Source organism: Pagrus major, chromosome 4, assembly GCF_040436345.1.
Source record: "Pagrus major chromosome 4, Pma_NU_1.0".
In the NCBI taxonomy this organism is placed as follows: Eukaryota; Metazoa; Chordata; class Actinopteri; order Spariformes; family Sparidae; genus Pagrus; species Pagrus major.
Genome location: NC_133218.1, coordinates 31,740,598 through 31,755,521, shown reverse-complemented (window position 1 = coordinate 31,755,521; position 14,924 = coordinate 31,740,598). Strand labels below are relative to the sequence as shown.

At 41.1% G+C, this 14,924-nt stretch overlaps 3 protein-coding genes across 3 annotated transcripts in view; all 3 read left to right on the top strand.

The window, feature by feature from the left end:
* The window catches only part of atosa (atos homolog A), a 33,303-nt gene extending 31,009 nt beyond the window's left edge, over nucleotides 1-2,294 (top strand). Inside the window, exons 10-12 of the mRNA XM_073464086.1 lie at nucleotides 810-878; nucleotides 1,246-1,439; nucleotides 1,535-2,294. Coding sequence (XP_073320187.1) covers nucleotides 810-878; nucleotides 1,246-1,439; nucleotides 1,535-1,688 — 417 coding nt within the window. The 3' untranslated portion in view covers nucleotides 1,689-2,294. The remainder of the gene's footprint in view (nucleotides 1-809; nucleotides 879-1,245; nucleotides 1,440-1,534) is intronic.
* Nucleotides 2,295-4,422: 2,128 nt separating this feature from the next.
* arpp19a (cAMP-regulated phosphoprotein 19a) lies at nucleotides 4,423-8,832 on the top strand. Its single transcript, XM_073464747.1, has 3 exons — nucleotides 4,423-4,596; nucleotides 5,590-5,712; nucleotides 7,207-8,832. Exons 1-3 carry the CDS (start codon nucleotides 4,540-4,542, stop codon nucleotides 7,375-7,377), a joined length of 351 nt encoding a protein of 116 aa, XP_073320848.1. The 5' UTR covers nucleotides 4,423-4,539; the 3' UTR covers nucleotides 7,378-8,832.
* Nucleotides 8,833-11,075: 2,243 nt separating this feature from the next.
* myo5aa (myosin VAa) overlaps nucleotides 11,076-14,924 on the top strand; it is a 52,719-nt gene continuing 48,870 nt past the window's right edge. Inside the window, exon 1 of the mRNA XM_073464819.1 lies at nucleotides 11,076-11,316. Within this exon, the coding sequence (XP_073320920.1) occupies nucleotides 11,290-11,316 (27 nt within the window). The 5' untranslated portion in view covers nucleotides 11,076-11,289. The remainder of the gene's footprint in view (nucleotides 11,317-14,924) is intronic.

The window sequence follows — 14,924 nt, the reverse complement described above, 5'->3', positions numbered from 1 at the left end:
GCCTTAACTGAAAACTGACCTCAAATGTGCGTGTGGGAGCTGGGGTGCCTCAGTTGGTAGAGCAGGCGTCCTGTGTACAGAGGCTTTGTCCTCGCTACAGTGGCCCAGGTTTTGGGTCCGACCTGTGACCCCTTGCTGCATGTCGTCCCCCCTCTCTCTAATCCCATTTCCTGTCAGTTGTCTGTCCTATCAATAAAGCCATAAAGGCCCCAAAAAAGTGTGTAGGGGCTGCTGTGTATTACCTTTGTATGCCTCTTTGCAGTAGTGGATTGTAACTAAGTAAATTTACTCAAGTGTTGTACTTAAGTACAGTTTTGATGCACTTGTACTTTACATGGGTATTTCCATGTTAGGCTGCTTTTACTCGACTATAGTTTGGAGGCAAAAATTGTACTTTTTGCTCAACTATATTTATTTTAAAAGTTTGTTCACTTGTAACTTAGAGTATTTATAATATATATTGTTATAGACTTATAAATGATGCTATATTATTTTAAATAAGCTTCCGAGCAATCTATAAAGTAATTAAAATGAGCCCCACCAGCTGCATCATCTAAGTGATGTACACATTAGTGAATCATTTATTATAATCTAATAATATAAAATCCTGAACGTGATTCTGAAATGCCATTCTGAGTACTTAGTGCTTTAGGTAATTAAGTATATTTTGATGCCAATGCTTTTGTACTTTTACTCAAGTAGGATTTTGAACACAGGACTTTTACTTGTAACGAAGTATTTTGACACTGTACTGCTACTTTTACTTGAGTAAAATAATCTGAATCCTTCTTCTGATTGTGTTTTCTCAGGGTGTGATAAACCTGGAGTCCCTGGGGAAAAGGGGCTACCGTGTACCTCCATCAGGAACCATTCAAGTGGTGAGGAAAATATGTATTTCTGTAAGAGATGCATCATGGTGCACACATGGCTGAGAACAAAGAGCAAATTACACCAAGTAAGAAAAGGAAAAGGGAGACCCCTAGTGGCGTTGGAGGAAAATTCATCATGTAACATACAGATTAAAGGGCATGTTTTTATTTATTTATGATGCTTATACTTCTGAATTCATTCAGATGTTTACACTTTAATTACATATTTATGATGATATGTAATGTGTGATGTTTATTTATGTATCTTTCACAGCATGTAATGTTCTGTTATGTCTGTATAGATCAATGAATGCAGATTACAAAGAGTTAGAAACCTGTCTAAATCCTCACACGCTCCCATGGTTTTCCCACTCAGACCTTATTCAACCCCAACAAGACGGTGGTGAAGATGTTTGTTGTGATGTACGACCTTCGAGCCATGCCAGCTGGACACCAGACCTTCCTTCGCCAGAGGACTTTCTCTGTTCCCGTCCGCCGAGACACAAACAATCAGACCAGCAGGAAGGCCCTCGGCCATGGACGCACCTTGCGCTACCTCGTTCATCTGAGGTGAGTTGGCTGTTGTCTAAAACTGGAATATTTACAGTAGTGATGTTTCCCTCTACTAAGTCTCGCTGCCTTCCTTTTCTCCCAATCCCAACCAGGTTCCAGAGTTCTAAGTCTGGGAAGATCTACCTCCATAGGGACATCCGTCTGCTGTTTTCCAGGAAGTCCATGGAGGTAGACAGCGGTGCTGCCTACGAGCTCCAGTCCTTCACAGAGTCCCCTATTGACCCGCCCTTCTCTCCCCGCTGCTGAGGCCCGACTCCCTCCGGCCTACCACTACCGAAGCTTCAGTCACACCTCGATGCCAGCGATAGACTCTAACTCAGCCCACGGCGAGTTGAGAAGCGATTTGAGGACAGCAGTGATCAAGACTCACCTGGCCTGTGCCCAAAATCTTCAGTTTCATCCCCCTCTGTCACCCAGAACTGACAAGGGCGGGGGGCTAAGAGGCTGGGAGACTCGTCAGAAATGAAACCTTGTTCTCTGTTAAGTGCACGACCTTGGATCAGAGAGTCTGGGTCAAAAGTTACAGTTATTGAGCATGTTTCAGATCCTGTTCTCCTGGTTAAGAAGGCCTTACCAGATATGAGAAGTATTTGTTTTTTCCTGCTGTTGTGTGTATCCCCTCCAGCGTCTGGCAGGAGAGTAGAGACCAGTGATTGTCTACAGAAGCAGTTAGACACTTGAATAATTTCCGCAGAGTTTAGGCTACTTTACTCTGTTTGCTCAAATCAAAATGTTAATTGGACCCTCTACTTGACATAACGAATAAGTGTTCAATCTCAATTAGTTTAATTATAAATGCAATAAAAGGCCCTTTTAATGGTAAAAAAAATAAAAATGTTTTAAATCCTTGAAGATTAGATTGATTGAACTGAAAGTGAACTCAGCTTTTTGACCCTGTGATTCCTGAGCTCGGGAGCAGAGGGAGCGCGTATGGAAGAGGAAGCAGGAGGCAGACCGCGGTGAAACACCATCCCCCTCGTCCAAAAAGAAAACGAAGACAAACCTTCATACCACGGACCACTAAAGAAGTCGAACAAGCAATCAGGCTCGATTCAACTCAAAGCATCACAGCAGAACATCAGAAGTGCACTGTGGATTATTTTTTCTCATTCTAACTGGAAATGAAACAGAAAAATAGTAATATTCTAATACTTTTGTACTGTTACAGAACCACTTTATTGGAAGTGTTGCAATAGGAAGAGTAACCTTAGTTTAGTGTTTACACATTCACTTTCAGTTTACTTAACCATCAGTTTATTTAATATTTAAATTAATATTTCAGTTACTACTTGTGACGTCTGTCATGCTAAGATGATGTAGTGCGAACTGTATATCATAGTATGTATTTTTGACATTAATATTCAAATCTGAAAAAAAATATATCTATATCTATATATCTTCTAAAGCAATCTTGAAAGCTGCTCTTGTCTCTTTGCGTTATTATTTGTGCCAGCATGTTTCCTGTTCTCACACTACATCTGCACACGGTCGCACACTGGGGAGGAAATGAGAGGAACAAAACACGAGTGATTTGTGCTGCTATTCAGAGAGGAAGTATCCAAAATGTCACACCTTATCTCTGCAGATAATAAATCTCTACTGACTCGAAGACCAGAAAAGAAGAAAACAACGTTTCCATGCTCTTCATGTGTGGCAGGATTGATAACAAGCAGATTTTCTGCTCGTGTCCTCTGTTCAATCATTGCAACAATACTCTGACTTTATTCTAAATATAGAGGAAAGTGCCCTTTAAACACGCCAATTGAGAACCACGTTCAGGACTTTTCTTAATACCACAAGTGTAGCACTATGGGCAGACCAAGGACATTGAATGTGCAAGTGTATTAGAAAAAAAACAATCTATTGTTGAAAGGAATTATAAGTGTGTGACGCTTTCCCAAAACGAAAGATTAGCAAATATGACCCTATGATTTCAAAATTGGTCTTAAGCTGCACGATACAAAAACAACAGAACTACAGTAAAGCTGTGAGTTTTGGGAATAATATAAAAACTGATATACACACTCCATCTTGTGATCACTTCAACTGAGATAACATTTCTGAATGCAAAGTTGATCGTACACATCAGTTCGGTAAACTAAAACTCAATTCTGTTTCTTCCATCTTTGACATGTAATGAAAACACATCTACACTCAAACACAACTGTCATACGGGAATGAAAATGCTAGAATTTGTAACAAAGATGACTTTAAAAAGGGACCATGATTAAAACACAACAGCAAAAAACAGATGCAGCCTGTGTTCTCACGCCCCGTATCTGTGGACTGGTAAACACATTACACACACATTCATCATAGCAAATGATATTTTGGTTTAGATAAACACGTTTTTACAATAGCTCATCTTACTGACACATTTAATAAATGTTTGTCTAAAACATGAAGTATAAATTGGAGTATATTCTTTTTATTTTTTGGCATGATGCAGGCTGCAGTCAGCTGTTGTCTGTGACTTCACACTCATAACTCAAGACTACAGGTTGTAACACCTGGACACAGCAATGATGCAGGTAGTCACTGTAAATAGCCCACTGCTGTCAGCAAGGCTGCAAGTACTGAAGGTGATGGTCATTTAATATGGCAGCCACTGCATCTGCCACACCTGCATGCACAAGTTTTGCGTGACGACAACGCCAAGCTGAAGGTCTGCTGTGCAAAGCGTCTGTTTCACGCCTTCATTCAGCAGATCCACCGCACATTTCAGTCTCTGCCGCGGAACAGAGAATAAAAAACAGGCTATGGGAGAAGTATAATCAGTGCAGCAGTCACCATCATCCTCCAGATCTGAGGATTATTCCACTGAAATCTGGATTTGCGTTGCAACACATGGGTCTAACAGCTGATCGGCGTGTTACGCAATGCAAATCGGATCCCAGGCTCTAAATGCGGGTGCACGGCGGGAGTGCCAATGTCGTGAGCGCGCGTGGTGTCTCCGCATGTGACGTAGTATTTCTTGTGCGGGATTGCGCGCTCGGCAGGACTCGTATGGGTACGGAAAGTCAGAGCAGGGGGGGATTTGTGGATCACTCGTCCAACTAGTGAGCAATCTCGTGTCTGAGATCACGGTAACATAGACATGTCGGGGGATAACGAAGAAACGCAGACGGCCGAGGAGACATCGGTGGACGAGAAGGTAACTGTGCGGCGGATTAGCGCTTTAGCAGAGCACAGTAGCTTCGCTAAAGCTAACGCTGTTAGCTTAGCTTCTTCACCCCGCGCTCGTTATTGTTGACATATCAACCAAAGCCAGCTACAAAGCCCTTGTTGCAGTAGTTAATATTATTAACCAAGCCTTGTAACGACACCGTGTTACCGGTTAGCTGGTCCGTCGTCTCGGTTGCTAACGGAGCGAGTGTTTCGGACGGCTGGTGTGAATGTCAGAGGTAATAGCTACCGCTAGCTAATGTTTGCAGCTCGCCAAGCTAGCTGTCATGACATTCACACACACTGGCGAATTGGTAACAGTTAGCTCAGCTGCTAACGCTAGCTTATCTACAGCTAGCAGCTTGCTGTACTCTGGCTTGAAGCCCAGTCTCAGCAACGTTATTTTAAATTCCACTTTAGCTACCGCAGTGTTTGCTAAGTGCTACCTAGCCAAACCGCGCCAGCTGGGAGTAGCAACAAGCTGGTGGTTATCCTGCAACGCGTTTATTGAACATAACGTGTTACATTTAGTGTATTCACCCCCCAATCCACTGAACCAAGTGTGGGTTAGCTCTTTAGTGTCTGCTTTGTGAGGAGGATGTCGAGCAAACACTAGACAGTATTTCCTTTTAGCCTGATGTCAATATGGATCTCAATAAACCGCATTTGAACCTGTAATGTAACATCAACACTACCAGGCAGGTGGATATATACATGTTTGTGCTATGCTGTGCTATGTTAGAAACCATAGATTTATGCAGTATAGTTTTATGCTTTGCTTTTAATGAACGTGCATTTACGGTAACAAGCTCTAATGGACAGTCAGATTATCTAATGTTTTACCACAGTGCCATCAGATGATTCAAGCCTGGAGGCAGCTGATGAATGTACACCTCTCTCGTGGTTGTGCAATAACTACGTGGTTTCTGAACAAATTGTCTTCCCCCTCATCTCAATGCCTCACGCTTCTGCTCGTTTTCAGGAGGTTCAGGACAAGGTGATCAGTCCTGAGAAGGCGGAGGAGGCCAAACTGAAGGCCAGATACCCAAATTTAGGAAACAAGCCCGGGGGCTCTGATCTGCTCCGCAAACGCCTCCAGAAGGGGGTGAGTTATCTCCTGTGTTTAATTGTTAAAAGTACAGACACTTAAAAACTGCAGCCTCCAAAATGAGCGTGACGTGTAAACGCCTCGCAACAGTGTCCGTTAAACCTGAAAATCATGAATGTAGGATTTATTGCAGGGAAGTTATTTTAGTGCCTCCCATAAATTTGCAACTGAATGTTTAATCACAGTGTCTCCTTGTATTGTGTCATGATTTATGATATTGTGATACTGGAATGATCACATCATTTATAGAGAACTAATGGGTTGTTGTGATAAAGAACAATTCATCTATCAAGTAAAAATACCCACAAAAACTTGCTCACATCACTTTAGGTTCTAGTAATAACTTGTGTTATGCACCTGACATTATTTTTGACACTGTGTCAGACACTTCTGTTAAGTAAATCATTGATTTGCAGTTAACTAATTAGGAAACGTCCTCGGCTGAAAAGATTATTTACTTTACACTGTCATTTATCAGGTAAAACGAACACACCAAACCAAACATCAGCATGCTTTTCTCATATAACATCATTATTTTATACGATTTTGAGGTTTGGTTAGACTAAGTAAGCAATTCTGTAGCCTGTGTTGGACATTGTGTAGTTTTGTAGATAAGTTATAACAACAGCAAGAAGCTCCAAAAAGATAATAATTATTTGTTTAAAAGTCTAATTATCTTGCCTGCCAAAATTCTGCAGCTTACAGGTGTGGAGGTATTTTTTCCATTCATTGTTCTCACCAGAAGGCATAGTGTGTATCTTTTTAGGTGTGAAATGTTGATTGCATTTCCACTCTTGTAATATTTTCTCAAATCTATTTTAAATCATGATGTGTTCACATCCGTGGTAACTTACCAGCAGCTACCTCCTTCACTGCTTTGTTGGCATGTTTCTTCATTTGTGGGTGAGTTACCTCCACCAAATGTGAATCAGCAGCACATGTAAGTATTTTGTGCTTTGCTTTGTCATTTATGACCGTAAATGAAGAGTCCCTTTGGACTGTTGGTTTGACAAAAGAATCCATTTTAAGACATTACTCTGGGCTCTGCAAGCATTGTTCACATTTCTGGACATTTAATAGACTAAACAACCAAAAAATTGTTAGTTGCAGCCCAAATGTGCGTATATGTCCTTGTTTGTATGCCATACAATCTTAATGAGGATCCACACATAAAACACTGCTGCACTAAAAGTGGTCAAACTCCACAGGGTGCTTTTAAAACAAGCGCACAATTTGTGGCATTCGCTCCCTTTACCATCTAATTTATATAAGCTGGGTAAGTCTGAAGATTAGTACCATTATTATTATATTATCATCAGCAGACTTATATGGTTCATACCGAAGATGCAGTTATTTCTCCTTGCAATGTAATTTAAATATATATAAAACCGAATCTTCACTATATTGGAGCTTGCATTATTCACAGGTTATAATTCTTTTCATTTTTAACCGTTCACACTTTTAAAATTTGAATCTTATGTCTCCCTACAGCAAAAGTACTTTGACTCTGGCGACTACAACATGGCTAAAGCGAAGATAAAGAACAAGCAGCTGCCGACAGCCGCACCAGAGAAGACCGAGATCACAGGGGACCACATCCCCACCCCCCAGGACCTGCCCCAGAGGAAACCCTCTCTGGTGGCCAGTAAACTGGCAGGCTGATGCACACACAGCCTCAACAGCCCCTGCACCACCTCCCAGCCCCAACCCCTCTCCACTCAAGTCTCAGAGCTGTAACATTACCTCTCCCACCCCTCACACTACCACCTGTCCCCTGACCCCTCCCAACAGGAACCCACAGCTAGCATCCAGCAAACTGGCGAGCTGGTACCCTCAAAATCCTGTTTATTTTTGTTTCCAACCCATCTAGCTTTGTCTTGACTACCTCCTATGCTTGTTTTTGTCCCTCGCTACTCGCTACTTTCCCAAACTGACTATCCTTCTGTCATCGTCCTTTTTACATTTCCATGTTTCTTTTTATTTTCTCATTACCTCCATGTAAGATACGTTGAAAGACAGGACATCCAAGCGTGAGTGTGATGAGCGAAATGTGACACCACTGGACGACCGATAACTATGGTGTTTACTGGCTGAAGAGATGGGGCGAGCAGCATGGTTGGAGGGCTTTAGTATGGTCATCAGGACCCCTCAGTTTGGAAGTGTGTATATATATATATTTCCTTTTGTTTGGCACAGGGGCAGACGTCAGCCTTTTAAAGCATTTTACATCTGATTTGTATCATTCACTTTATGTCCTTATTCTAAATTATGCTGTCAATATGCTTGAGTGATTCACTGAATATAATAATCCAGAGGCTGAGCTCAGTTTCATTAACATTTTGATTGTGAATCATGGGCGGGGGGGGGAGGGCGTGTTTAAGGACCACACGGTGAAGGCCAGAGTGTCATATGGAAGTGCATGTGTGACGCAGGGCTCCCAAAGGTGAACCTCACTGAGCTCCATTTAATTCATCAAGGTGCACTGAGCACAGACACAGATGCTGAAAAGCACTGGGTAGATGATGCATTCAAAACTCCTTGAAACTAGGAAACATTCTACTCGTGAAAGAGGAGGTGGCAGTGTTGCTTCAGTTTGCAATGTTGAAAGTTTGCACTGTATTTGTGGTGTGTGCCATGCATTTCGGCTTCAGATGACGACACGGTCACTCTCCTCAGGCCAAAGCTTCTAGTTCCAAGTTGCGATGAATGAATCATCAATGCTCAAAGAGAGTTAGAGGAGTGTGTGGGACCTGCAAGCTAAATTCCTTTCAGTAGGGACCAGTCTCTGTGTCCTGTACGCTGTGTGAGTAGACTAAATTTATGGTTAAACAATGTACTGGGGGCAGCTCTTGGCACTGGGAACAAATTGTGTTATGAATTGTATTCAGACATGAAAAAAACAAAACTTCTATATGCATAAGTAGTTTCATCTTAAAAATGTCCTTGGCCCTGTAAAGTGCTTTTCCAGGGTCCTTACTGACTGGATGACGTTTACCTGCGATGTGGTAAATCTAAGCTAGCACTACATCCGCCTCAGCTGTGCATGTATATGGCTGCCCTGCTGTCACTTTGTGCCATTTTGTTTTGTAAATAAAATAGTTTTGCACAAATGTTTAATTGCTGTGTCATGTGTTTTATGTTGACTTTGCTGTTGGGGACATAATGTATGTTTAAGGTGCTTTGAATTGCCAAATCAATGCACAGGATGTTTTTTAAATATTGTCTCATCAAAAATCTCCTGGGTGAGGAAATGGTGCTTGTTCGTCTTAATCTGTATTTACTCCATGTGGTCAGGGTAAATGTTCTCTTATAGTTAGTGTAAGACAATATTACAATGTTGATTTTTTTTTTTTTCTATTCCATTATGTTGTAAACTGACCAGTTTTTGTAGCGATCAGTTAACAGAAGGTTGCTCAAAAATCTGGACCTGGTCAAAAGTAATCCAGCACTACAGTCAGTGTCACTTAAGATCTTATATTTTCCATTTATAACTAAACCCTGATACTTGCACCAGCAGATAATATATATATATATAAAAAACACCCTTAGACAGCCAAAACAAAAATTATGATTTAAAGGACCCACAACTGAAGGCCCCTACACATTATTTTATTTAATATAATATAATGTAGCATTTGCAGCAATATTCTTTCAGAGAGCCATAAAAAAACAGCCACACAAAACAGTATATTTACAACTGCAGTATGTGATTCATACTGACACCATGATGCTAAAGGACAAACAAAAAATATGATTAAAGAATCAATAGTTGTCCTTTCAATCATTTAATGTCTTCATTGTTAAGTCTAAGAAAAAAGTTTTTTTCATTAATATTTTACTTTCATGACGTTTGTCTTCTTTCATCATATTTTTGAAGATAATATAAAAGAACAGAACAAAATCACAGTTTCCAAATTTACAAGGTTCATGGTCAATTTATTGTCTTTTTTTAAACAAGTGTTTAAAAAACGAAAAGTCCTTGTGTCCTGCTACATTTTTATTTATTTATTTATTTTTTGGCAATGGAGTGTTGAGGATAATGAACATATTACACATGGACTCTTTATGGTAACACTGCTACTGTAACATTAAAATGATTTTAAAGCTGTTATTTTAAAGAGTTCATATTATGATTTGGGATTTTTGTCTGTCCTTTATTGTGTTATGTAGCATTTTTGTGCATGTAAACGGTCTGCAAAGTGAAAAAGTCCACGCCACAGAAACACTGCTCAGTCTTGCATTGCCTGAAACACCTGGTTTGGAGTCGAGCCTTAGCGTCCGTAACTTATGTGCGTCACTGTGTTACAGGCGTTATATAAATATATATATTTTTATATATCTATTATAAAATATATACAGTCCAGTCAGTCAGCAGACAGTTGACAGTACAACAGACTGTACAGTTGCTACAGCTGTAGCAGCGTTATTTTAGATCACACTACCTTGCTCGGCATGACCCGCCCTACTCTGCCTCTGATTGGCTACATCCTGCTCGTTAAAGTGGCCATCTCGAAGATTTCAGGAAGTGGCAGTTGCTGGTGTATTTGTGGACCTCACCTCACCAGTAATTATAACACTTACTATTTACAAAATAAAAAATGGCTGCATCTACGATATAAAAATACCTGGATAGCCGACCGAGCCGGCTAACTTCCGGTTTAGCGCCCGGCTAACTTGAATGGGTATAAAATAATTTAATCGTACGGCTCTTCTCGACTTTCCAACTGTTAATGGTACACATTGCACAAATTATGACAGTTAAACGAGTAATTTCGCGGGGGTTGTGACACTAAAAAAGTGAATGTATCCACTGTTTTACAGATGCTTCTTGGGTCTATTGTTGTTTTCTCTTCTCTTACAACTGTTTCCGGCGCATTCATGACGTAAAACGTGACGTCAGTGACGTACAACGTGACGCTTCAGATGAAAATCACCCGCAATCAATGTTTTTTTTTTTTTTTTTTTAAATTAAAGCTGAAAATTCTTCAACATAAAACAGTTACATAATTTTTTTGCATTTTTACAGAAAACATTTTGAGCAGCAGAGTATTTTAATTTGACTCCCATACAGCATTTTATTCATGCTATATTTATGTAAATCATAGAAGAAGAAGAAGAGGAAGAAGAAGAAGAAGAAGAAGAAGAAGAAGAAGAAGAAGAAGAAGAAGAGGAAGAAGAAGAAGAAGAAGAAGAAGAAGAAGAAGAAGCAGCCTCTCTTGTTTGTTGGTGTGTTTTCGCCTCTCGGCCGGCAGGGGGCGCAGTTTCCCACGCGGCCGCAGCCCGCTCGTTTTGGCTGAATCATTTCACCATCGTACCCAGAATGCAAAGTGAGACGCCGAAACCTCAGCAGCAGCAGCAGCAGCAGCCCCGAGCTTTCCAGGTTATCATGGCGATAAGAGACACATCTTCATCTTGAAGCGTCGCAGCGACAAAAGGATTTCCTCCTCCTCCTCCTCCTCCTCCTCCTCCTCCTGCTCCTCCGCTTCATGAAAACACACACCGAGTCTCATGCAGCCAGGAGACCTGCCGGAGTTTTAGCCCAGATTTGGAGAGAGGACATAGCGACTGACCGTCATGGCAGCGTCGGAGCTGTACACAAAGGTAACACAAGTGTGTATATGTGTGTGTTTATAGCTGCCTGCTAGCATGTCGGCTACATGCTAAACCCCCCTTCAAATATTAAGGGGTGCTCTCTCTTAAAAACATGCTGACAGCTTGGTCTTCGCTGTGTAGAAATGTGTTTGTTTTTTTCACAAGCGAGTCTAGTTTTTGGCTTGAAATGAATGAAAATGATGCTGAAAGCAGATAAAACGCGTTGTTTTGAAACGCAGCAGGATCCGTTCGGGTGTTTTAAATATAGATGTAGGCGCTGAAATGGGCGCAGCTGACGATGAGATGCTGCAGAGAGTCGTTTTCTGCTCTTGTAACACTCGTGTATATATGTAAAATAACACATCGTTCAAAATCAGCCTCATTATTATCATTTCTGTTGTCATTTGTCAGCTTGTGTGTTCACGAAAACACGATTATCTTGTCCTCCCGGGCCTTCTTGTTTGACATCTGGAGGCTAAGAGGGGGGGGGGCGGGGGGGGGGGCTGGGATGATGCAAAGGCGGTGCCAGCCATCATGGAGGATCTCCTTCTTTACCGTTTTTAAACAACAAAATTTGGCCTCAGCTCAAAGCTGTGCACCTAAATGTCCTTGTGGTGGTGTTTCGTGACGATGTCGGTGCGTGTCTCAGGCTCACGAGCTGGCTTGTTTTGGGATGTGTGAGCTCGAGTCCCGCAGGCTGGGTACCGCCGAGATGCTGCGATGAGATCCGCATCCGGACAGTTTTTTTTAGCATCCTTTAGCATCCAGGATGTGAGGACTGGTGGAGGCCCTGAAGCCTCAGTGTTGTTTATATGTCCACAAATGCTCACTGGAGACAGTGTGACACTGCAGCCTGGGAGGCCTGGCACACTCAAGAAGACTGACAAGGTCATAAGTGATGCTGCTGCTGCTGATGCTGCTGCTGCCTCTGTGTTTCTGTGATTGCAAATGTTAAGAAAGTGGAGTGTGTGTGTGTGTGCGTGTGTGTGTGTGTGTGTGAGGGAGGGTGAACGAATGAGTCACCCATCCCCCTACTTTGAAAGCTTGAATAAGGTTGTGTTGGAGGGGAAATGTGACAGTGTTTGTGTGTGTGTGTGTGATTAAAATTTCTTTTTAAATGTATTTGTGATTTCAGTCCCTCCACTATCAGCTGTACATCTCATGCTGATAGACCTTTTTTCCTCCAGCCTCTGTTGTCCGAAGTGGTTCAGGTTAACGTAGACAAATGGTCAAAGACCTTTCTCTGAACCAGGTGACACAGATTTGAACCCTGTGTCAGCAAATGGACGCTCTGCTGACGCGTTTGACCGTGCCGGCCCCTGGGACGCTGCTCTTTAGACCTCTGATCTTGAAGGAAAGCAAACAGAAATCACAGATTGAGTGCTGCATTTAGTGCTGAAACATTTTTTTAATTAATTGATCAACAGAAAAATTGACTGGCAACAATTTATCAATTCATTTTAAGCAAAAAAATTCACTGGTTCCAGCTTCTTAAATGTGAATATTTGCTGATTGTTTAAATCGACAAAACGTGTAATTGGAAGACATCATCTTAGATTTTACGAAATTGTGATAAACATATTTTTTACTGTCTGTCAATTAATTGATTTACTGTTAAACTTATTGGAGCTGTACACAAGAGAGCCAAGCGATACTCGATTTTTGAGGCCGATGCTGATATTCAGGAGAAAAACCTCCTGACACCTATAGAGAAAAATATACACACATTTTTGTATTGATCCTTCAAATATGGTGAACACTTTTCACAAAGATATGTGACGTACGCAGGATATTTTACAGTTGACCTATTTCACAATGACCTCTATTGTCTGAAATGACATCAGTGCACCGAAACAATAAACTTCATTGGGAATTTAAAAAATATTTATGTGTTTATAGCTGGGTGCTAGCAGACTGGCTGTGCTTTTTTTTTTTTCTTAATTAAATGTCCTAGTTGCACGTTCAGTTTTCTGCTAAATGCCTTTCAATTTTCAGGAAGTTCTCCCAAGAAACACGTTAAATTTCAGCTACAGAAAACCTGTCAAATTTAAGAGAAATAAGGGTTGCTGCCTGCTTTTGCTCTCTTTTAGCAGAGATATTATTTGTTGGGTTTTGCAAAGAGCACCTTGGTGTGAAATTACAACCAGCCTCTGAACAAAATGTGAGTAGATTTTGGCTGATCCCGCTTAATCTGTTTCCTCTGCCAGCAGCATTTTGGCCTGTAGCCACCCATCAGTTTGTCAGTCTTATATTCCAGAAGAGTCTTGTTTGATTTAAAAATGCTTTTTTTTATTGAAAAAGGAACAGGGGGGGAACTGTATGCGTCAGTGTGGCTGGGAAACACAAAGTTAGTTTCTACATTGAATGGTTCAGTCTGTTTTTAAAAAGTCAACTTCTGATGTCAGACCCCTCTCTGTGATTTCCTTTTCCAACACAGGGCTGGAAAACACTCTGCCCTTTGTGTGTATGAGTCAGCCTTATAGGAGCTTATTGAGCGGGTCTGAGCTGCGTGGTTAACGTGCACACACACACACACACACAGCATAAAACTCTGCTCCAGTCCACGTTTGGCTCCTGACTGACCTGACCGCCAGTATAAAGAGAGGCGAGTCAGAGGTGAAGGCAGATTTTTGTAGGTGGGAGGAAAGGGATGAATCAAGCAGGTGTAAACATCAGTCAGGAAAACAAATCGGCGCTTTTTCAAATATTTAATTCAGTTTGTTTCATCTGCTTGAGCCTAAATCAAATCAGGATCAAAAGTAGCCAGAGGTGAATGAAACGGTGCTGTGTAACTCAAAGCAGAGAGCAGGAGGATGAAGTGAGACGATGCTCCATTAGATGACTCAGAGATGGAAAAGCTATTCAACACACAACAAGTGCATATGCTTTATTTTTAGAGCTACTAGACTCGGTATCGATTTGTATGGTCATATAAAGATGTGTTGCCTCCGACTGCAGTTCAGACAGCCTTGATTTGTCTGTGAGTCGAGCTCGACGTGGTCGGCTGTCAATCCTGTGGAGGAGCTGGCAGTAAAGGGCTGATAACAATAACTATAAATATGTCGTTTTAAAAATCATTCTAACTCAAGTGGACGGTGGAGTCAACACCACAGCTCCACCATCCACAACAACAATGACAGCGACAGTGGCAAATTATATATTTGGGGTCACTTTCAGAGTGATTTCATTAACGGTAGAAACTAACAGCCAATCAGAATCCATTTGAATTTACAGAGCCATTAATCCACTTGATTTTGGGGACATTATCCTACAAAATAATGTTGCAGGAGTGCTTATCATACATGCCTACTTCTTTTATGTAAGCTAATTGATGGCATTCAGATAACACTTTTTAGATGGCCTACTCGAGTAAGTCAGTCTTGGTTATGTAAACAACTTATTAAATGCTTATATAACATAATATTTAGCTACAAACTACACATCAAAAACATAATTTTATTTGAGACATTCTGCAAAATTGGTCTTCAGCACTGATAGGATCTCTGAAGTTTGTTTTGTCTTTACTGATGTCATCTTGGATGATCGCCATGATAATTGATGTTGACTCATACAGAAACATGAATACAGTGTGTCTCTTAACAGTGTGATTTTCCTAA

What these genes read in the sequence shown, in the direction of transcription:
- arpp19a (XM_073464747.1), top strand. Translation starts at nt 4,540, where the DNA reads ATGTCGGGGGATAACGAAGAAACGCAGACGGCCGAGGAGACATCGGTG. An exon ending in AGACATCGGTGGACGAGAAG is followed by an intron (nt 4,597 to 5,589) that starts GTAACTGTGCGG and finishes GCTCGTTTTCAG; the next exon opens with GAGGTTCAGGACAAGGTGAT. An exon ending in GCAAACGCCTCCAGAAGGGG is followed by an intron (nt 5,713 to 7,206) that starts GTGAGTTATCTC and finishes GTCTCCCTACAG; the next exon opens with CAAAAGTACTTTGACTCTGG.